This window comes from Salvelinus fontinalis, chromosome 38 (genome assembly GCF_029448725.1).
Source record: "Salvelinus fontinalis isolate EN_2023a chromosome 38, ASM2944872v1, whole genome shotgun sequence".
Taxonomy (NCBI): domain Eukaryota; kingdom Metazoa; phylum Chordata; class Actinopteri; order Salmoniformes; family Salmonidae; genus Salvelinus; species Salvelinus fontinalis.
In genome coordinates this window covers 18480508-18504106 of record NC_074702.1, presented here as the reverse complement: position 1 = coordinate 18504106, position 23599 = coordinate 18480508, and the positions used below count along the sequence as shown (strand labels likewise).

At 44.3% G+C, this 23599-nt stretch overlaps 1 protein-coding gene across 2 annotated transcripts in view; it reads left to right on the top strand.

Moving 5' to 3' along the window:
- The window catches only part of LOC129837441 (dynein axonemal heavy chain 5-like), a 70463-nt gene that overhangs the window by 8953 nt on the left and 37911 nt on the right, over positions 1 to 23599 (top strand). Inside the window, exons 2-29 of one of the 2 annotated variants that reach the window (XM_055903595.1) lie at positions 2957 to 3091; positions 3307 to 3391; positions 3580 to 3734; positions 5405 to 5623; positions 7628 to 7765; positions 7972 to 8148; positions 8409 to 8522; positions 8774 to 8881; positions 9175 to 9297; positions 9541 to 9756; positions 9925 to 9951; positions 12454 to 12561; positions 12669 to 12754; positions 12872 to 13193; positions 13611 to 13817; positions 14083 to 14254; positions 14551 to 14696; positions 15013 to 15178; positions 16328 to 16585; positions 16771 to 16967; positions 17402 to 17638; positions 17864 to 18065; positions 20252 to 20487; positions 21374 to 21592; positions 21911 to 21973; positions 22258 to 22496; positions 22628 to 22868; positions 23083 to 23282. In XM_055903595.1, the coding sequence (XP_055759570.1) occupies positions 2957 to 3091; positions 3307 to 3391; positions 3580 to 3734; positions 5405 to 5623; positions 7628 to 7765; positions 7972 to 8148; positions 8409 to 8522; positions 8774 to 8881; positions 9175 to 9297; positions 9541 to 9756; positions 9925 to 9951; positions 12454 to 12561; positions 12669 to 12754; positions 12872 to 13193; positions 13611 to 13817; positions 14083 to 14254; positions 14551 to 14696; positions 15013 to 15178; positions 16328 to 16585; positions 16771 to 16967; positions 17402 to 17638; positions 17864 to 18065; positions 20252 to 20487; positions 21374 to 21592; positions 21911 to 21973; positions 22258 to 22496; positions 22628 to 22868; positions 23083 to 23282 (4796 nt within the window). The remainder of the gene's footprint in view (positions 1 to 2956; positions 3092 to 3306; positions 3392 to 3579; positions 3735 to 5404; positions 5624 to 7627; positions 7766 to 7971; positions 8149 to 8408; positions 8523 to 8773; positions 8882 to 9174; positions 9298 to 9540; positions 9757 to 9924; positions 9952 to 12453; positions 12562 to 12668; positions 12755 to 12871; positions 13194 to 13610; positions 13818 to 14082; positions 14255 to 14550; positions 14697 to 15012; positions 15179 to 16327; positions 16586 to 16770; positions 16968 to 17401; positions 17639 to 17863; positions 18066 to 20251; positions 20488 to 21373; positions 21593 to 21910; positions 21974 to 22257; positions 22497 to 22627; positions 22869 to 23082; positions 23283 to 23599) is intronic. The other variant, XM_055903596.1, reaches the window with a different exon arrangement.

The window sequence follows — 23599 nt, the reverse complement described above, 5'->3', positions numbered from 1 at the left end:
GTGTCTGTAGGATGAAGCTTGATGCTTGGTGTGCTGTGGTGTGTGTCTGTAGGATGAAGCTTGATGCTTGGTGTGCTGTGGTGTGTGTCTGTAGGATGAAGCTTGATGCTTGGTGTGCTGTGGTGTGTGTCTGTAGGATGAAGCTTGATGCTTGGTGTGCTGTGGTGTGTGTCTGTAGGATGAAGCTTGATGCTTGGTGTGCTGTGGTGTGTGTCTGTAGGATGAAGCTTGATGCTTGGTGTGCTGTGGTGTGTGTCTGTAGGATGAAGCTTGATGCTTGGTGTGCTGTGGTGTGTGTCTGTAGGATGAAGCTTGATGCTTGGTGTGCTGTGGTGTGTGTCTGTAGGATGAAGCTTGATGCTTGGTGTGCTGTGGTGTGTGTCTGTAGGATGAAGCTTGATGCTTGGTGTGCTGTGGTGTGTGTCTGTAGGATGAAGCTTGATGCTTGGTGTGCTGTGGTGTGTGTCTGTAGGATGAAGCTTGATGCTTGGTGTGCTGTGGTGTGTGTCTGTAGGATGAAGCTTGATGCTTGGTGTGCTGTGGTGTGTGTCTGTAGGATGAAGCTTGATGTGGCTGTTTGCACATCATCAAAGCCTTGGACAGGAATCACTGCCAGCCCAGGGAGCAGGTGTGATGTGTGTGTCGCCCAGCAACCCCTGTCTTGGCTAGCTTATATAAGCATGTATTTCCTCCAGTGGTTCTGTTCAGGCAGTGTGGTGAATCAGTAGTGTACTAGCTGGCCTGCGATGCACATGTTGCGTGTCTAATGGAACCCTTTTCCCTACATCGTGCACTACTTTTGACCAGAGACCAAGCAGTGCACAATGTAGGGAGTAGGGTTCCATTTAGAATGCAGTCTGGGGCTTGGGTTTGTCCAATAGGTCAATAGCTGTGTTTGGTCTTTCGTGTCCAGGCTTGTTGACTGCTGGCTGCTGCCTCTGATCTGATGCATGACCTCAAGGCCTGGTGTAAATCTTTAGCCATTGTCTTCTGCTATCTTCTTCCACAGCCTTCTCCTACTCCCACCAGATACCTGGATGGAACTCATGTGGATCTATCTTTTGATTGGGCTTATCCATTGGAGTTCTCAATTAAGCCACAGTAAATGTGACTCAGACTTGGCCTTAACGTCTTTAAAGTGCAATAGAGACAGACCAGTGAGCCGGCTTGGCATGAATAACTCAGCAGTCTGTGACCACACTTTATCCATGGCATCAAATGCATTCTTACACACATGCGTGCGTCCACGTGTGCCATCGCCCCCACGTTGATTTTGTCCACCCACACCAGACACGACCAGGACACGCAGGTTGAAGTATCAAAACAAACTCAGAACCAATTATATTAATTTGGGGACAGGTTGAAAAGCATTAAACATTTATGGCAATTTAACTAGCCAGCTTGCTGTTGCTAGCTACTTTGTCCTGGGATATAAACATTGGGTTGTTATTTTACCTGAAATGCACAGGATCCTCTACTCTGACAATTAATCCACAGATAAACTGAAAGATTTTCTAGTCATCTCTCCTCATTCTATCAGGCTTATTCTTCTTATTTTGGACTTTATATGGCGGTTGGCTACCAACTTTAGGTGCATTACCGCAACTGACTGAAGTGTGGACCTAAGTTCATCTTTCAATCACCCATGTGGGTATATGGTCCTAAAAACCAATGAGGAGATGGGAGAGGTCGGACTTTCAGCGCGTTGAGCGTCACAAATAGAACCAATTTCTATTTTAGCGCCTACCACGCAGACGCTCGCTGACGCGCTCGAAGAGTGTGGGTGCAATGATTGAATAACATGTATGCGTACATTTATTTTGCAACGCTCACGCATGCGATGTGTCCGGTCTGGTCAGCATGTTAGGGGCAAATGTATAGTGTTTGCCAAATAGTAACATGCCAGTGTAGATACAAAGAAATGCAGGAACAGCTTAAGTGTGCTTAGTATTTCTGGTCTGCCGGTAAATGGTCTGGCCAGTAGCTATAAAATGTTTTCTTATTAAGTTGCAATGTGCTGAACCCAAAGGGCCTAGATCCCAAAATAGACTGACCCTTGCAAGTAAAAGGTAGCTTAACCTAGAACGAAACACTTCTCCAGACAACACAGGCTAAATTCCAGACTGTCAATGGGGAAAATAAAACCAGAGTTTGAAAGCATCTGCATCCGGCCCACAAAATACAACACCAAGTCGGCTTAATTTATTGGCTTGCCTTTTTCCTGCCGTTACCTAGCAGCACCACCAAGCAACTCATTGTAGTAGATTTGACTATCTCTGTTCTCTGTCTTCTTTAACATGAGCCCCCCAGCCACTGGGCTGTCCAGGGTAGTGTTATAGGCTAGCCAGAAACTGTTTCTGTTTCACTGTATATAACCTGTGGGTAGGAGTGGTATAGAAGACAGAGAAAGAGGCATAGCTAAAGAGTCTAGAGTATTTGGAAAATGTTTTATCAGAAGATCATGGTTCAAGAGATTTCCATGAAGGAATAGGCTATCACTTTCATTTTCACTTCTTTATGTGGGATTTTGCGGTTTTGTTTTTTTATAAATGGATTTTTACTGTTAATAACAAAGTTGCAGTATATATTGAAGTTATTGTATTTTTTCTGATATTTATACAATGGAGTTTGCAAGTGTTCTGAATTCTGCTGTCTTGGCTGACATGTGAAAGTGATTGTCATTCTGTGAACATTTTGAACAATGGCTGACTCAAAGTCTAGAAGGAGCAAAAGGGAGCCTCAATCATCTCTCATATCTAACAGCGAGATTGTTGCATTCAAAGTATGTGTGAATGACTCTGTTGTATCCAGTCATTATCATTTGAATTACTTGAATTGTTTCTGGGCTGAAATATTAATCTGAATTTGTTTCCGCCTCTTGTCGAAGCAATCCGTCCAGTTTGAGTCTGTATTGGGGTTGACTTGATGAGACCTCTCTTTGTCTCTCTGTTTGCAGCAAAAGCTGAAAGAGGAGCGTGAGGCTAAGAGAGCTCAGCTGGATGGCAGACATGACTACGTCCTCAGCATCGTGGCTTCCTGCCTGGGCCTGGAGAAGGCTGATGTGGAGGATGCCATTCTGGAGGGAACTCAGGTAGGGAATAACACTTCACCACTGTTCCACCTCCATCAATCCCCTGTACTGTGGTCCCTTGTGACAGACTGTTGAGTAGCTGGCTACTGCTTGCGGATGCAACATTTGTTTCTGCACAACTGTATGTATGGTAATAACTTGTGAAAAAGAGATTTAATCAAGTAAAGGTCAATGAATTGTGGAAACAGTGATTGTGATGAACCTGTCTTGCATAGATTGAGCGCATGGAGCAGTTCTTTGTGGCTGAGGGACTTCCTCATATCATGTTCTACTATCAGGATGTGGAGCCAGCTGAAGCAGGTGAGATGATTGGCCATGCAGGGAAATAATAGGGGAATATAAAAATAGCAGAGTAATAACACAGTTAATAGTAGAGTTACAGCTCAAAGACAAAGAGGCTGAACCTTGCAAGGCTTGAGTAATGTATCTTACCCTTCTTCCGGTCGTAAAGATGATATAGTGGGTAACTGCTTTGTTTGTCTCCCTAGCAGCAGCATCAGCAGCAGCTGCCTTGGCCCCAAAACGGAGTAAGAAGGCCAAGGTGTTTGTCACTGAGGGCAAAGATGTGGCTCTGACTGGTGTCTGTGTGTTCTTCACAAGAGCCAATCCCTCCAAGGCTATCACCTCTGAGAATGTGCACAGGGTGAGTCTCCACCTTACTATCCAACACAAGGCTCTCTAACCCTGTTCCTGGAGAGCTACGTCCTGTAGGGTTTTCACCCCGACCCTAATCTAGCCCACCTGATTCTAATAATTAACTGAATCAGATTAGTTATCAAATCAAATCAAATGTATTTATATAGCCCTTCTTACATCAGCTGATATCTCAAAGTGCTGTACAGAAACCCAGCCTAAAACCCCAAACAGCAAGCTATGCAGGTGTAGAAGCACGGTGGCTAGGAAAAACTCCCTAGAAAGGCCAAAACCTAGGAAGAAACCTAGAGAGGAACCAGGCTATGAGGGGTGGCCAGTCCTCTTCTGGCTGTGCCCGGGTGGAGATTATAAGAGAACATGGCCAAGATGTTCAAATGTTCATAAATTACCAGCATGGTCAAATAATAATAATCACAGTAGTTGTTGAGGGTGCAGCAAGTCAGCACCTCAGGAGTAAATGTCAGTTGGCTTTTCATAGCCGATCATTAAGTGTATCTCTACCGCTCCTGCAGTCTCTAGAGAGTTGAAAACAGCAGGTCTGGGACAGGTAGCACGTCCGGTGAACAGGTCAGGGTTTCATAGCCGCAGGCAGAACAGTTGAAACTCGAGCAGCAGCACGGCCAGGTGGACTGGGGACAGCAAGGAGTCATCATGCCAGGTAGTCCTGAGGCATAGTCCTAGGGCTCAGGTCCTGAGACAAGGCCGAGTATAGCCCACAAAGATCTCCGCTACGGCACAACCCAAGGGGGGGGCGCCAACCCGGACAGGAAGATCACGTCAGTGACTCAACCCACTCAAGTGGCGCACCCCTCCTAGGGACGGCATGAAAGAGCACCAGTAAGCCAGTGACTCAGCCTCTGTAATAGGGTTAGAGGCAGAGAATCCCAGTGGAGCGAGGGGAACAGGCCAGGCAGAGACAACAAGGGCGGTTTGTTGCTCCAGAGCCTTTCCGTTCACCTTCACACTCCCGGGCCAGACTACACTCAATCATATGACCCACTGAAGAGATGAGTCTTCAGTAAAGACTTAAAGGTTGAGACCGAGTCTGCGTCTCTCACATGGGTAGGCAGACCATTCCATAAAAATTGAGCTCTATAGGAGAAAGCCCTGCCTCCAGCTGTTTGCTTATAAATTCTAGGGACAATTAGGAGGCCTGCGTCACGTGACCGTAGCGTACGTGTAGGTATGTACGCAGGACCAAATCGGAAAGATAGGTAGGAGCAAGCCCATGTAATGCTTTGTAGGTTAGCAGTAAGACCTTGAAATCAGCCCTTGCCTTAACAGGAAGCCAGTGTAGGGAGGCTAGCACTGGAGTAATATGATCACATTTTCTTACACTGGGATTGGATTGAAAACCTACAGGAGGGTAGCTCTCCAGGAACTGGGATGGAGAACCCTGATCCAACACATAGTCGGCATTATACGTTTGATCAATATTTATATGTCTAAAGGCTTAAACAATGTTCGTATAACAATGTTCTTATCATTCATAACACTATTTAACCTTGCATTCATGCAAACTGCTTAAAGAGTTTAAGGCTTAAAGCACACAACATTAGGAACAGTATGACACGTCATCCCAATCCTTGCTTCTAAAATGGTGTCATCCCCTGGCCTACTGTGTGGTCATGTCTATCTAAAGTTCTCTGGCCCTGGTAGGAGGTGAATTTCAACATGCTGGACACCACAGAGGTAGGCCTGCTTAAAAGTGTGGAGCAGCTGCTGTCTGAGATCTTCATACCCAGCCTGAAGAAGATGGACCATGGCTGGGGAGAGCTGGCCGGTCCACAGGCCCAGTCAGTTAAACAGGAATTCATCAGCTCACTGGACAGCTTTGTGTCTGTGCTGGCCGGGGCACAGGAGAGCCTGCAGGAGAAGGTAGGTGATGTGCACGCTCAACAGACCTGGCTTCAAATACTATTTCAAATATCTAAATTACTTTCACATACATTTCAAAGTACAGTGGCAAGAAAAAGTATGTGAACCCTTTGGAAATACCTGGATTTCTGCATAAATTGGTCATAAAATTTGATCTGATCTTCATCTAGGTCACAACAATAGACAAACACAGTCTGCTTAAACTAATAACACACAAACAATTATACGCTTTCATGTTATTATTGAACACACCGTGTAAACATTCACAATGCAGGGTGGGAAAAGTATGTGAACCCCTTTGGCAGCAATAACTTCAACCAAACGTTTTCTGTAGTTGCGGATCAGGAGGAATTTTGGACCATTCCTCTTTACAAAACTGTTTCAGTTCAGCAATATTTTTGGGATGTCTGGTGTGAACTGCTCTCTTGAGGTCATGCCACAGCATCTCAAATCGGGTTGAGGTCAGGACTCTGACTGGGCCACTCCAGAAGGCATATTTTCTTCTGTTGAAGCCATTCTGTTGTTGATTTACTTCTGTGTTTTGGGTCGTTGTCCTGTTGCATCACCCAACTTCTGTTGAGCTTCAATTGGCAGACAGACAGCCTAACATTCTCCTGCAAAATGTCTTGATAAACTTGGGAATTCATTTTTCCGTCGATGATAGCAAGCTGTCCAGGCCCTGTGGCAGCAAAGCAGCCCCAAGCCATGATGCTCCCGCCACCATACTTTACAGTTGGGGTGAGGTTTTGATGTTGGTGTGCTGTCTTTTTTTCTCTACACAAAGTGTTGTGTGTTCCTTCCAAACAACTCAACTTTTCATCTGTCCACAGAATATTTTGCCAGTAGCACTGTGGAACATCCAGGTGCACTTTTGCAAACTTCAGATGTGCAGCAATGTTTTTTTTTGGACAGCAGGGGCTTCTTCCGCAGTGTTCTCCCATGAACACCTTTCTTGTTTAGTGTTTTACGTATCGTTTGCTCGTCAACAGAGATGTTAGCATGTTCCAGAGATTTCTGTAAGTCTTTAGCTGACACTCCAGGATTCTTTTTAACCTCATTGAACATTCTGCGCTGTGCTCTTGCAGTCATCTTTGCAGGACGGCCACTTCTAGGGAGAGTTAGGGAACTTTCTCCATTTATAGACAATTTGTCTTACCGTGGACTGATGCGCATTAAGGCTTTTAGAGATACTTTTGTAACCCTTTCCAGCTTTATGCAAGTCAACAATTCTTAATCTTAGGTCTTCAGAGATCTCTTTTGTTCCGAGGCATGGTTCACATCAGGCAATGCTTCTTGTGAATAGCAAACTCAAAAGTTGTGAGCCTTTTTTATTGGGCAAGGCAGCTCTAACCAACATCCCCAATGTCATCTCATTGATTGGACGCCAGGTTAGCTGACTCCTGACTCCAATTAGCTTTTAGACTAGGGATTTTCATACTTTTCCCAACCTACACCTTGAATGTTTAAATTATTTATTAAATTTAAATAAGAATATACAATTATTTGTGTGTTATTAGTTTAAGCACACTATGTTTGTCTATTGTTGTGACTTAGATGAATTGATGACCAATTTATGCAGAAATCCAGGTAATTCCAAAGGGTTCACATACTTTTTCTTGACACTGTAATTATTCAGATGTGTTTTATTTGAAAAGTAGTTGAATATTGGAATGTATTTGGAAAACTCAAATACACTGAATCAAATACACTCCCATGTATTTAACCCAGGTATTTGAAAATAATATTTGAAATAAGTTTTTTCAAATACTTTTTAAAAATATGCTATTTATAGAAAATTATTTGAAAATACTTTAAAATAATTCCAATAGATGTGGTTGATTTGGGCCACATTATTTGAAAATACTCAAATACACAGAAAATAAGTACTTAAATAACAAATAATCAAATACACACACACTCACATGCTTATCAAAACAAACAAATTTAATTTTGCAATTACTAATATACGGATATACAATTGATATCATTAATCATTTAATTTAGGTGAATCTAAAAGAATGTGACGAATTTGACCTGAAGACACTGAAAGGCCCGTCTGACTACATTGCTGTGGCTAACAGCACAGAGGCAACAGAGAAGATAGAGGCCTGTATGAAAGTGTGGATCAAACAGATTGAACAGGTAAAATAGATTGAACCTCAATAGCATCATGCACACCTATCCCCTCCATGGACCTGTTTTATTGTGGGTGGAGGTGTGTGTTCAATGTAGTCAATACAATACAACTTTATTTATCCTCTCAGGGGAAATTACATCAAGATCCACCACATCTAACACAGTGTATAGATATCGCATTGCCCAATCAGCAGTGATTGTGTTGTATCCAGGTGCTGGCGGAGAGTGACCAGCTGAGGAAGGAGGCAGATGACCTGGGGCCGCGGGCCGAGCTGGACCACTGGAAGAAACGCATGTCCCGCTTCAACTACCTCCTGGACCAGCTCAAGAGCCCCGATGTCAAGGCTGTCCTGGGCGTTCTCATGATGGCCAAGTCAAAACTCATCAAGGTGAGCAAGCTGTTACACCCTGTCCTCCGTAACACAGGAGTAGATGTTAAAGGCCTGCTAATAAAATCTTAATATCTCAATTTCGATTTTTGCTACATGAGACTCGTTCGTGGGAGCCAGTCACATAAAAAAATGAAAAGTAAAGTCCTCCTCTATGCTTACTGAACATGGCTCTCATATCTGAATTCAGTTGGTGTTTTCTGTATTACTGTAGCAGAATAGGTACAGTGTATGTTTGATGACTGTATCTGTCCCACCAGTCCTGGCGAGAGCTGGACACCAGGATCACTGACTCAGCCAACGAGGCCAAGGACAATGTGAAGTACCTCTACACTCTGGAGAAGTTCTGTGACCCGCTCTACAACAGTGACCCTGTGAGAGACTAATATTGTATACAGTTTTCAATATAACAACTCATTTTCCTCTAAGATTTACTAACTACAGACTTTGCCAGTTTCCCGGTCAACAGATTATGCTTAATCATGGACTAAGAAGAACCCTCAATTTAAAACCTTTTAGTCCAGAACTAAGCCTAATCTGTCAAACCGGTCCTCTATGTATATCGATCTTAATGGATTTGAAAACTCATCATTGTATGATTGTATTGATTGCTAAATGAACGCAGGTGTCGATGGTGGAGGCCATTCCAGGCCTGATCAACGCCATCCGGATGATCCACAGGATCTCCCGCTACTACAACACCTCAGAGAAGATCACCTCCCTGTTTGTCAAGGTCATTATTGCTATGATACTGTATTTAACCACCAAGAAGAAGTGACTGTAAATCTCGCTCACAATTAAAAGCTGCCGAATGTATTACATTTAATCATTAGGAGTGTATTGCAATCAATCTTGTCAATTCTTCTTTGATGTTCTTGGTGCATTTGGCCGCACCACCTGGTCTCATGTTAGCTGAAGTGCTGTCTACATCCCTCCCAAGCCTGTTAACCAGTCATCCCATTGGGGTTACTTATTAGAGAGGCACGTGAAATGTATCCTTTTTTCTTCTGTATCTCCATGTCTTAGGTTACCAACCAGATGATTACAGCATGTAAGGCTTACATCACCAACAACGGGTCTGCGTCCATATGGGACCAGCCTCAGGGTGTTGTAGCTGAGAAACTGAAAGCTGCTATCCACCTAAACCAGGTACTGCTTTCAACACACTTTAACCAGATCTTTTAAAATACTGTGCTAAATCAAGGAACAAAGAAATGTGCTTTTTGAAGTACAGGCCTTTAAGAGCTTTAATCTATAAAAGAATATATTATATCTAGTGTAATACCACCACATCCTTTACGCACTTCTCACAAATGAACTATTTTACAGTGTAACTTCCTTTCCATGCTCCTCCAATGACTTTTCACCTGGATCCCATCTATCTCATTATAGGAGTACCAGAAGTGCTTCCACAAGACCAAGGAGAAGCTGGAGCAGAGTCCTTCCGAGAGGCAGTTTGATTTCAGTGAGATGTACATCTTTGGGAAGTTTGAGACGTTCCAACGACGCCTCTACAAGATCCTCAACATGTTCAGCACCATCACTACTTACTCAGCCCTACAGGACTCCAAGATAGAAGGCCTGGAAACTATGGCAACCACTTTTCAGGTATATGGTCGGAGAGTAGAATAGTTTTTAGACGTTACCTTTTTAAACGTTACCTTTTCAGACGTTACGTTTTTAGATGTTATCTTTTCAGACGTTACCTTTTTAGATGTTTTTCCTTGCAACTGTAGTAATGTTATATCTGCTCTTTCTATTGCTTCCGCTGGACAGACTGCAGAAATGCATGGGAAATGGGAGGTAACTTTTACCACAAGTTTTTTTGTGCTTATTTTTGTCCATCAGTGCATGCCTCATCATCATTATCATCAACTCTACCAAGCATATAGCCATACTAAACTCCTAACTGTCTCTCTTTCTGAAAGAGCTGCAAAATCTGGACCCCTACAAATCAGCTGGGCTAGACAATCTTGACCCTCTCTTTCTAAAATTATCCACCGCAATTGTTGCAAACCCTATTACTAGCCTGTTCAACCTCGCTTTCGTATCGTCTGAGATCCCTAAAGATTGGAAAGCTGCCGCGGTCATCCCCCTCTTCAAAGGGGGTGACACTCTAGACCCAAACTGTTACAGACCTATATCTATCATACTTTGTCTTTCTAAAGTCTTCGAAAGCCAAGTTAACAAACAGATCACCGACCATTTCGAATCCCACCATACCTTCTCCGCTATGCAATCTGGTTTCCGAGCTGGTCATGTGTGCACCTCAGCCACGCTCAAGGTCCTAAACGATATCATAACCGCCATCGATAAAAGACAATACTGAGCCGTCTTCATCGACCTGGCCAAGGCTTTCGACTCTGTCAATCACCACATTCTTATCGGCAGACTCAATAGCCTTGTTTTCTCAAATGACTGCCTCGCCTTGTTTACCAACTACTTATCAGATAGAGTTCAGTGTGTCAAATCGGAGGGCCTGTTGTCCAGACCTCTAGCAGTCTTTATGGGGGTGCCACAGGGTTCAATTCTCGGGCCAACTTTTTTCTCTGTATACATCAATGATGTCGCTCTTGGTGACTCTGATCCACCTCTACGCAGACGACACCATTCTGTATACTTCTGGCCCTTCTTTGGACACTGTGTTAACAAACCTCCAAACGAGCTTCAATGCCATACAACACTCCTTCCGTGGCCTCCAACTGCTCTTAAATGCAAGCAAAACTAAATGCATGCTCTTGAACCGATCGCTGCCCGCACCCGCCCATCTAGCATCACTACTCTGGACGGTTCTGACAACTACAAATACCTAGGTGTCTGGTTAGACTGTAAACTCTCCTTCCAGACTCACTTTAAGCATGTCCAATCCAAAATTAAATCTAGAATCGGCTTCCTATTTCGCAACAAAGCATCCTTCACTCATGCTGCCAAACATACCCTCATAAAACGGACTATCCTACCGATCCTTGACTTTGGCGATGTCATTTCCAAAATAGCCTCCAACACTCAGCAAATTTGATGTAGTCTATCACAGTGCCATCTGTTTTGTCACCAAATCCCCATATACTACCCACCACTGCGACCTGTATGCTCTCGTTGGCTGGCCCTCGCTTCATATTCGTCACCAAACCCACTGGCTCCAGGTCATCTATAAGTCTTTGCTAGGTAAAGCCCCGCCTTATCTCAGCTCACTGGTCACCATAGCAGCTCCCACCCGTAGCACACGCTCCAGCAGGTATATTTCACTTGTCACCCCCAAAGCCAACTCCTACTTTGGTCACCTTTCCTTCCAGTTTCCTGCTGCCAATGACTGGAACAAATTGCAAAAATCACTGAAGCTGGAGACTTATATCTCCCTCACTAACTTTAAGCAACGGCTGTCAGAGCAGCTTACCGGTCATTGCACTTGTACATAGCCCATATGTAAATAGCCCACCCAACAATCTCATCCCCCCCATATTGTTATTTTTTTGTTGTTGCTCCTTTGCACCCCAGTATCTCTACTTGCACATTCATCTTCTGCATATCTATCACTCCATGGTTAATTGCTAAATTGTAATTATTTTACCACTATGGCCTATTTATTGCCTTACCTCCGTAATCTTACTACATTTGCACACACTGTATAGACTTTTCTATTGTATTATTGACTGTACGTTTGTTTATCCCATGTGTAACTCTGTGTTGTTTGTCGCACTGCTTTGCTCTATCTTGGCCAGGTCGCAGTTGTAAATGAGAACTTGTTCTCAACTGGCCTACCTGGTTAAATAAAGTTTAAAAACAATTTAAAAAATAAAACAAATGTAATGGTCAGGAGCCATTTCAAAGTAAAAAGTAATATTTGTTACTCATCATAAAATGTGTCCTCAATTTATTTGATTGCGTTGAACTTAGTATTCATTTTAATGAGCAGAAGCTGATCCATTACTAAGTCCTGATGGCCTTTTATGGAAGTTGACAGTTTGTTCACAGGAGCCATACATATTTTATGGTAAGCTGCTCATTGGAGAAATTACTGCTATTTTATACATTGCCTTTCATCCCTGCCTTTGTAGGTGGAGGATCTTTAAATAGGGATGGTGTCCAGCCAGAAGCTGCATGTCATCATCATTCTACATTCTATATTATGTGGCCTACTACTCTGATTAAAAGGAAATTAAACCCAACAGTCTCACAACATTCAACGGAAACATTGTTGACAGTCTTTTGGCTTTAGTTGGAATGAATACAGACACAAGAAATGATCAAAAGCCTCAAAAGCTTTGGAAAGAATGGAAAAATAACCTGTCTGTCTTTTATTTTCAGAGCATTGTATTGAGCATGAAGAACAAGCACTACAGTTTCCTTGATCAGAGAAGAACAGACTTTGATCAAGACTATGACGAGTTTTGTAAAAATACCACTGACTTGCACGTAAGTTTACACTTAATAACAAACTTACCAGTAAATCATAACACAACATATCTAAATAATCTCATAATTTACTTGCACAATTGTTTGTTGTGTTCATTTGCTTTCAGAATCAGTTGAAGACCTTCATGGATAACACTTTCGATAAGATTCAAAACACAGAGAGAGCTTTGAATGTACTGAAAAAATTTGAACGGTACCGTTATTTCAGTCCACCTCTATTTCAAACCAACCTTTAATTAATTTCAGTCCTTTTAACAGCCATTTCATTCATTCTCCATTTGATATCATAATCTCCCCTTACATCACCAAGACTGGGCATTCCAGACCTGGGCATCGATGAGAAGTACCAGCAGATCCTTCAGAACTATGGGAGAGACATAGAGATGGTGTCCCGTAACTACACCAAGCAGAAGATGGATCCTCCCATTGGCCGGGACCTGCCCCCGGTAGCCGGTAAGATCCTGTGGGCCCGCCAGCTGTATCGGAGGATCCAGGAACCCATGGATCTGTTTCAGGAACACCCTGGGGTGCTGGCTACACCCGAGGCCAAACGCATCATCAGGAACTACAACAGGGTGGCCAGGGTGCTGCTAGAGTTTGAGATGCTCTACCACAGTGGATGGATGAAGCAGGTGAGACAGGGCCCCTCCTGGATATCTTATTTATTGTGATCTTAAAGGCAAACTGATTCTTAATCAGCGTTCCTACTCTGAGATGCTTGATACGGTCTCTGGTGTACTGGCTGGACTTATACTCCAGTAGCATAGCAGTGTTAACTGTTACTGTTATTAATGCTGATCTGTACCCTTATCAGTAGCCTGGTTCCAGATCTGTTTGTGCTGCCGTAGTTGGCAAGACTGAGATTACTTTTGATTTACTCGTTGATTTCCCACAGACATACTGTAGATGACTCATATCACTCATACGCTCTCTCGTGCTCTCTCGCTTGCTCTCTTCCTCTCTCTCGTCTCTCTCACTCTCTCACACTCCTGCTGTCTCTCCATTTCTCTCTCTTGCTCTCTCTCTCTCTCACACTTTCTCACTCCCAGATCGAGGAGGTCAGACTGGGCCTCCAGGCCTCTTTACTGGTCAAATGTCCCGATACGGGGGACCTGTTTGTCAACTTTGACCCCCAGATCCTGACTCAGATTAGGGAGACAGACTGCATGACCAGGATGAGGCTGGAGATTCCTCCCTTCGCAGCCATCTTACAGCAGAAACAAGATGCCCTCAAGAAGAAATACAACAAGCTGCAGGTACACTAGTTTTTCCATGATGCCTTTTGATCAACTGAAGCATATTGAGCATGATACTGTGTCCTGTATCTTTAAAAAGTTTTACGTACACTCAACAACAGTAATAAAAGGGTTGTCATTTCAATTCATTTTGAATTGAGTAGAAAGTCCTATGGGATGGGATATAGTCAGTAGAATCTTAATGCGAAGATTAGAAGACATTATAACGGCAGGCATTAAGTAAAGTGTTATTACTATTTTCTCTATTTCTGACGCCCATCCACAGCTGGTTCTGACGGAGAACGCCAGGGTCCGGGCTAAGATCCAGAGTGCCTTTGGGCAACTGGTGATGCCTCATGTTGCTAAGGTGGACGAAGCCATTCTGCCAGGCCTGACCTCCCTCAACTGGACCTCACTGAACATCGAGAAATACCTCAGCCGCATCAACAGTGCTCTCAGTATGTAACCATGTCCAATCTAACCTTGTCAGCACTGTACTGTGCTCGGTCATAGCACCATACTATAAAATGGCAGAACAATCTCACCACAAAACTAGAACAGTAAGCCCACCTAAACTTTGACGTCATTTGATCGCAGCTAATTGTGCCCGATCAACTCATGTCAAATATCCCATTGGAAAAAGTTTTATCTGCTGTCCCAGTGAGCAAAGCTGATTGTAACTGCTGTTTCCTTGTGACCCCTGGTGACACCGTGGTGCTGTGTATGACCTCTGACCTGTAACCTGTGTGTCCAGGGGACCTGGAGCTGCTGATGGACAGAGTGAATGACCTGGTGGAGTTCAGGATAGACGCCGTGCTGCAGGAGATGAGTGGAGCCACACTGTGGGTTCTGCCCCTGGAGGAACCTTTCAGCTGTGAAGAGTTCGTTCAGACCACCAGGGTAACAAAGATTCCCTCTGTATTATGTGTTATACACATACACTACCGTTCAAAAGTTTGGGGTCACTTCGAAATGTCCTTGTTTTTGAAAGAAAGGCACATTTTTCTTCCATTAAAATAACCTCAAATTGATCAGAAATACAGTGTAAACATTGTTAATGTTGTAAATGACTACTGTAGCTGGAAACGGCTGAGTTCAGTTGGTCAGGTGTGGTGGCTAGTTGGAACAAAATCGTGCAGTACCTGCAGCACTCCAGGAACAGGGTGGCCTACCCCTGATATAGGCTAATGTACTTTCTTCTGTTATGTCATGGTAGGAGCTGTGTATAAAGGGATCTCAGAGTCTCCATTTCAAGAGTACCCTGGTAGAGGAGGCAACCAATGAGCTCATCAACATGCTGCTGGAGTTTGAACTGAACAAGGAGGGGGAGGAGGAACTACTAGAGGAGAGCAGGACTAATATGGACCTAGTGGAGAGTGAAGGTACTGTAACCTACAGTTTTAACTGTGATAATCATGATGCAGCAAAACTCAAACAGAGAGTGATAACAGGCTCAGCAAAATACAAGGGAAAGGGTACAATAGCAAAACGATTGTTCAGGTGCACAAAGACTGACTGTTACAGACTGAAAATGAGAAAGTGTGCATGCCTGTGTACATGCCTGTGTGCGTGGTGGTGTACATGCCTGTGTGCGTGGTGGTGTACATGCCTGCGTGCGTGGTTGTGAACATGCCTGCGTGCGTGGTGGTGTACATGCCTGCGTGCGTGGTGGTGTACATGCCTGTGTGCGTGGTGGTGTACATGCCTGCGTGCGTGGTGGTGTACATGCCTGCGTGCGTGGTGGTGTACATGCCTGCGTGCGTGGTGGTGTACATGCCTGCATGCGTGGTGGTGTACATGCCTGCGTGCGTGGTGGTGTACATGCCTGTGTGCGTGGTGGTGTACATGCCTGCGTGCGTGGTGGTGTACATGCCTGTGTGCGTGGTGGTGTACATGCCTGTGTGCGTGGTGGTGTACATGCCTGTGTGCGTGGTGGTGTACATGCCTGCATGCGTGGTGGTGTACATGCCTGTGTGCGTGGTGGTGTACATGCCTGTGTGCGTGGTGGTGTACATGCCTGTGTGCGTGGTGGTGTACATGCCTGCGTGCGTGGTGGTGTACATGCCTGCATGCGTGGTGGTGTACATGCCTGTGTGTGTGGTGGTGTACATGCCTGCATGCGTGGTGGTGTACATGCCTGTGTGCGTGGTGGTGTACATGCCTGCATGCGTGGTGGTGTACATGCCTGTGTGCGTGGTGGTGTACATGCCTGTGTGCGTGGTGGTGTACATGCCTGCGTGCGTGGTGGTGTACATGCCTGTGTGCGTGGTGGTGTACATGCCTGTGTGCGTGGTGGTGTACATGCCTGTGTGCGTGGTGGTGTACATGCCTGTGTGCGTGGTGGTGTACATGCCTGTGTGCGTGGTGGTGTACATGCCTGTGTGCGTGGTGGTGTACATGCCTGTGTGCGTGGTGGTGTACATGCCTGTGTGCGTGGTGGTGTACATCCAGGTGTATTCACGTCTGTTCATGCCTGTGTGCGTCGTGGTGTACATCCAGGTGTATTCACGTCTGTTCATGCCTCTTCCCAGGGGAGGAGGAGGGTAAGTCAGAGGGTCGCATCAACCTGCTGTCTCGTAACACCACGGCAGCGAGCACCACGGGCCCCCCGTCTCCCCTGGTGAAGAGGAAGAAGAAGAAAGACCTGCTGGAAGTGATGGAGGAGGAGGCTGAAGAGCTTCTGTCCCACTTCAACCACCGTAACGTGGACGCCCTGCTGAGGCTCACACGCAACACCCTGGAGACCCTCCGCAAACGCCTCCACGCCTCCTCACTACTGCACTTCCTGAGTAAGTTCCATCAATCTAATGATTTTATAAAGCCCCTTTTACATTAGCAGTTGTCACAAAGTTGTAACAAAATGCCTCCCTTTGAGCTCCACCCTTTAGATGTTGGAGTAAGGTGGGGCTGTCTAGAAGGGCAGGGTTTCCCATTCCATTTCTCCCTGCTTCAATGCCGCCCCATCTCCCCACAGCAGAGAGTGATTCCCCCAGCCGTCTGAAGGGCAGTGGTCAGCAGCCTATCTTCAGGACCAGTGTGTCCCTGTCCATCCCCAACATCGCCATGGTCCCAGCCCTGGATGAGGTCCAGCAGGCTCTGAACCGGGCTGTGGAGAGTGTGGTCAGTGTCAGCAAAGGAGTCGGCCAGTGGAGCAAGGAGAGGATCTCCAAGGTGGGCTTGCCGTGGCTTAAAGCTTCCATATCAAATCATTTCTGGGTAACAATTAAGTACCTTACTGTGATTGTTTTCAATTAAAATTGTCAACAACAAAAAATGCTTCTTAGCAAAGAGCAATTTCTCATGCAAGAATTTGCTAGGACTGTCTTGGTGCGGTGAGGGGAGAACTGAAAACTAGCTGTTATTGCCAGGTCAAAACTCAATCCCACCAAAACAGGCTGAAATGTCAGGCAGTCTTTTCAAACAGCTCGTACACTAAAAAGGCAATATCATAATTTTCATAGTATTCCAACCTCATAGTGTGGAAATATATATAAAACACATTCACATCAAATGTTTGACTTTAATATGTCTGTGACATCTGCACAATCATGAGATTTTAGTTAGTCTTAAAACAAGGATGAATTATTCTGTTCATGCCAACACAGAGGAAGATGAGTGAGAGACGATTGGCTGCTCTGAGACAGGACAAGAGTGACAGTGAGTCAGAGGACGGAGAGACCACCTACAGGAGCCTGGCTGACGACAGTACCTCAGACATCTCCGCCTCTGTGATCCAGGCCATACCCTACCAGGCCAGGAACTACTACAAGAGTGTGTCTGAGAACAAGGAGATCATCAAGCTGGTGTCTGTGCTCAGCACCTCCATCAACTCTACCAAGAAGGTACATACAGGTGTACACACAAAACAAAAATAAAAAGTATGTTTCTCCTGTTTTCCTAACATTCTTACCTTAGTGTGTCAAATTCAAACTATTTTGTGTTTGATACTGACACCTATCCCCTAAGATGTTGCTGTGAAAATGAGACCTAAATCAAATCAAATCAATTAAATTAAAACTTTATTGAAAGTGCATTTAAGACCTGGGTGTTGTGTTGTTGTTGGCCAGGAGGTGATGAATGCTTTGGACCGCTTCAGACGTTACCACCACATCTGGAGGAAGGAGCGAGAGGACACCATCCAGAAGTTCAGCCAGGGCAGCCCTCTGCTGTCTGAGTTTGAGTCTCAGATCCTCTACTACAAAGATCTGGAGCTGGAGATCAACGCTGAGCCTGAGTACGTCACTGTGGGAGCTCTGGCCCTCTATACAGGTAAAGTACATCAATGTGGGAGCTGTGGCCCTCTATATAGGTAAAGCACATCACTATGGGAGCTCTGGCCCTCTATACAGGTAAAGCACATCACTGTGGGAGCTCTGGCCCTCTATACAGGTAAAGTACATCACTGTGGGAGCTCTGGCCCTCTATACAGGTAAAGCACATCACTGTGGGAGCTCTGGCCCTCTATACAGGTAAAGTACATCACTGTGGGAGCTCTGGCCCTCTATACAGGTAAAGTACATCACTGTGGGAGCTCTGGCCCTCTATACAGGTAAAGTACATCACTGTGGGAGCTATGGCCCTCTATACAGGTAAAGTACATCCCTGTAGGAGCTCTGGCCCTCTATACAGGTAGAGTACATCACTGTGGGAGCTCTGGCCCTCTATACAGGTAAAGTACATCACTGTGGGAGCTGTGGCCCTCTAAACAGGTAGAGTACATCACTGTGGGAGCTCTGGCCCTCTAAACAGGTAGAGTACATCACTGTGGGAGCTCTGGCCCTCCATACAGGTAGAGTACATCACTGTAGGAACTCTGGCCCTCTATACAGGTAGAGTATATCACTGTGGGAGCTCTGGCCCTCCATACAGGTAGAGTACATCACTGTAGGAACTCTGGCCCTCTATACAGGTAGAGTACATCACTGTGGGAGCTCTGGCCCTCTATACAGGTAGAATACATCACTGTAGGAGCACTGGTCCTCTATACAGGTACCTAGCCGTGGGAAGTAGTGGTTCTTAGGGTGCCACAAACCCCCTGAAAAATAAAAAAATCTCAAATACAGTACAGGTAACTGTAGACTGACCTGTAACTCTCTACAACTTTCTCCCTGTTATGTGAAATTTTGGGCTATTTTCACTGCTGATCCCCTGCATTAACCTCACAAGACAACCCTGCCAAATATGACTGCACATGTTCTTAGTAGTATTTCACAGTACTGTTATTTCATTTTTCAACACTGTGTAACCCTCTCACCAGGCTCGAATTTGACTCTCACGATATTACCTTACGTAGAGTATCTCAACAGCATTGGATGTTAGGTGAGAAGGACATCTCCAATAAGAATCCCTATTGTAAACTAGGGTGATGACAACTAGGGTATTAACTTTAGATAGAATGATTATAGATTTTTGTTATTGTATAAGGATATGCTTTCCCATGCATTAAATGAAATGGAAACAGTAAATGACTCCACCAAGGCAACATACATAAGGCTCAAGATGTGTATTATTACATTTTCCCTGTACCACATCAAAAGAAATCAAATCAGAAACCCAATGAGTCGTGCACAACCCATGTCCAAATGACTTCAAGCTTGCTTAACCCGTTGGTGTGCGTTGGAGCTATAAAAAAAAAAAAAAGACAACACACATAAAGTCCCGAAGCACCCCACCGTTGTGGTTACTCACTACTCGTAGATATTCCCTCAGTGAAGTACGGCAGTTCCTTTCAGGTTTCCTCACAAGATCCACAGCAAGCACAGCTATCAACACAGACAGTACTCTTTAGCAGTAACCGATATCCCATGGGAACGTGAACTCGTTAATCTTTCCCAAGCAATTCTCTCTCGGTGTTGCACGATGCAAGGCTAACCTCAAGGCTGGCAAATACCTCCATGATGAGATGGTAGCTTCAGTCTTTACAAAGTCTTTCTTAACAAAATTATAACAACTCTCTTATAAAATTAAATCGGTATTTCCTTTCAAAACTCGGTAGGTATGGGTTTTGTTCTATTTTTATCGTCTTCTTTTATCATTTTTCTTCACCAACGGTCATAATGTAATGTCCATCCTTTTCTCAACGTCTCTCTCCCTCTCTTTTTTTCCCAGGCCTCCCAATAACCAGGTCAACTCTCCCATTGGACACAGCTAAAAAAGCGACCTTATTGGTCAAAACTTAAACATAAAAGTAAACCAACCTATTCACTTATACATTAAATACATATTTCTTCAAAAGAAATGCATTAACAACATTACAATTCGGGAGCAATTCAATCACCTTTTCAATATAATACCAAGTAATTATAACAAATAAACTCAATACTTGGTTCTAACAAGAATAAACTCAATACTTGGTTCTAACAAGAGTAAACTCAATACTTGGTTCTAACAAGAATATTACAACTGCATGAATATCTGGTTATTATCAGACTAATATCTGATTTGTTGTTGAACAGCTGACCTGAAGATGGCCCTGACTGTGGAGACTAAGAGCTGGATGGTGGACTATGGCTTGCACTGTAACAGGAAGTACCGGACAGATATGGAGAACATCTTCACGTTAGTGGACGAGGCGGCAAAGAAATTGAACCGACCAATCAAAGATTTGGACGACATCCGCATCGCCATGGCATCGCTGAAGGAGATCAGAGAGCAGCAGATCTCCATTGACTTCCAAGTGGGACCCATAGAGGTAGGGAGCACAAATGCACACTTCTTTCAGAGAGACAGTGGTGGAAAAAGTACACAATTGTCATATTTGAGTCAAAGTATAGCTATCTTAATAGAAAGTAACTCAAGTAAAAGTGAAAGTGAAAGTGAAAGTAAGCCAGTAAAACACTACCTGAGTAAAAGTCTAAAAGTATTTGGTTTTAAATATGCTTAAGTATCAAAAGTAAAAGTATAAATAATAAAACATTCCTTATATTAAGCAAAGCAGACAGCACCATTTTCTTGTTTTTAAAATGTATGGATAGCCAGAGGCACACTCCAACACTCAGACATTATTTACAAAAGATGCTTTTGTGTTTAGTGAGTCTGCCAGGCCAGAGGGAGTAGGGATAGCCATGTGTTCTCTTGATAAGTGCTTGAATTTGACAATTTTCCTGTCCTGTTAAGCATTCAAAATGTATCGAGTACTTTTGGTTGTCAGGGAAAATGTATGAAGTAAAAAGTACAATATTTTCTTTAGGAATGTAGTGAAGTAAAAGTCCATGTTGTCAAAAATATAAATAGTAAAGTACAGATACCCCAAAAAACGACTTAAGTAGTACTTTAAAGTATTTTTACTTAAGTACTTTACACTACTGCAGAGAGATACTGTATGAATAATTCACTGAGACATTTGCAATGTCCACTTTCATTCAGTTGGAGGTAAATCTTAATTCCCACCTAAGTCAAATTTCTACTTAGTCAGGCAGTGGTATCAATGGGGGAAAATTCAATTTAGGTGGAAGTTAGGATTTGCCCATAGTTTGATTAAGTCCTTGCAGTCTGTATTTGGTTGTGAGAAGACACTGGAGATCTGTGTTGTATTATGTGTCTGTTCAGTGCTGTGCATTCCCCTTTCCCTTTCCTAGGAGTCCTATTCCATGCTCCATAAGTACGGCCTGGTAGTGGCGAAGGAGGAGGCAGAGAAGGTGGACACGCTGCGCTACACCTGGGAGAAGCTGCTAGCCCGCAGCACAGAGGTTCAGAATGAGCTGGTGTCCCTGCAGCCCAACTTCAGAGGAGAGCTCATAGACAACGTGCAGACGTTTGTGGAGGACTGTGGACACTTCTATCAGGACTATGACAAGGTTCAGACACGTCTCACAGCTCGTTCTAGGTCTTACTCACAGCTACACCTAACACCAAGGCTGTCTAGGTCTTACTCACAGCTACACCTAACACCAAGGCTGTCTAGGTCTTACTCACAGCTACACCTAACACCAAGGCTGTCTAGGTCTTACTCACCACTACACCTAACACCAAGGCTGTCTAGGTCTTACTCACAGCTACACCTAACACCAAAGCTGTCTAGGTCTTAGACATTTCTATTTCTATTACAGTTAACTTGGCACGCTCTAAATAAGACTGCTAGCTAATTGCTGACGCAGGCTGTGTTCCATTCCCAGGACGGTCCCATGGTTGTCGGACTGGCTCCCCAAGACGCTAGTGACAGACTCATCATGTTTCAGGTGAGTACAGTGTGTATCTTCAAGAGAGGAATCTACAGTATATACTACTCTGCAGCACTTCATTTAAGTTGATACATTCACAGAGGTTTTCATTCACATGTTCTATGTCTTGTTTATTTTTGATGTATTACTTATTTCTACCATATTTAACATAGACAACAACATGCATGATTGTATTATTGTGTGTTGCATGGTTTTGGAAATTATATATGTGACCATTCATGCACTTTACTGTCATGTGACCATTCATGCACTTTACTGTACTTTTCATTTTGTTTGGTCAGAATCGCTTTGACAACCTGTTCCGTAAGTACATCACCTACACTGGTGGAGAGGAGCTGTTTGGCCTGCCTGTGACCCAACACCCTCAGCTGCTGGAGATCAGGAGACAGCTCACCCTCCTCCAGAAGCTCTATGGACTCTACAACAGTGTCATCGACACCGTCAACGGCTACTATGACATCCTCTGGGCCGACATCCACATAGACAGGATCAATAACGAACTTCTTGACTTCCAGACGCGGTAAGGAAACCAAACTACAACCCAGACCATGAGAGACATTTACACAGAACTCATTGATGAATAATCTCATTGAGGATTTACATTTCCAAAAGGAAGTTAGATGTTCGGGTTTTTTCACCCCCCATTTCCAGTTGTCGCAAGCTGCCCCGTGCCCTGAAAGAGTGGAAGGCATTCCTTGACCTGAAGAAAAGTATAGATGAGTTCAACGAGTGTTGCCCCCTACTGGAACTGATGACCAACAAGGCCATGATGACGCGTCACTGGAAGAGGATCACCGAGGTGACAGGACACAGCTTCGAGGTGGAGACGGACACCTTCAAGCTGCGCAACATCATGGAAGCTCCGCTCCTCAAATGCAAAGAGGAAATTGAGGTGATTATGGATTTTTGTTGCTGTTGTTGGTGCTGAAATGCGGGTAGGTTCCAGGTAATTTATTCTCTGTAGCAGTACAACTACCGGTACTCCACTCACCATAACTATTCTGTTCTGTAAATTGAGGGTAGAAAAATGGTTTGACCTCAATGGGACAAGTTGGTAAAACAAAGGTAAAATAAAGATGAATGTTGTTTGAACTCCCGCTTGGCAGGATATTTGCATCAGTGCGGTGAAGGAGAGGGACATTGAGCAGAAGCTGAAGCAGGTGATTGCTGAGTGGGACAACAAGACGTTCACCTTCGCCAACTTCAAGACGCGAGGGGAGCTGCTGCTGAGGGGCGACAGCACCGCTGAGATCATTACTAACATGGAGGACAGCCTCATGGTGCTGGGATCACTCATGAGCAACAGGTTAGACTAGAGACCTACTGGAGGCACAAATGACTTAGCCTGGAAATCTAGACTGACTTCTGCTTCATGCTTGTTAACAATAGTTAAATGTAGCCTAATTCAGTCTTGATTTTGAGGCAACAAATGACCTGGAGGTTCGGAGTGATATATGATTTCTTCTCAATTGTTTATCATATTTCAGCACAGGATGTTGATGGGACCTTCATTGGGGAGAACAGGCTCATGGTAATGACTGGAGCGGAATCAGTGGAATGGTATCAAACACATGGTTTCCAGGTGTTTGATGCCATTCCATTTGCTCCGTTCCGGCCATTATT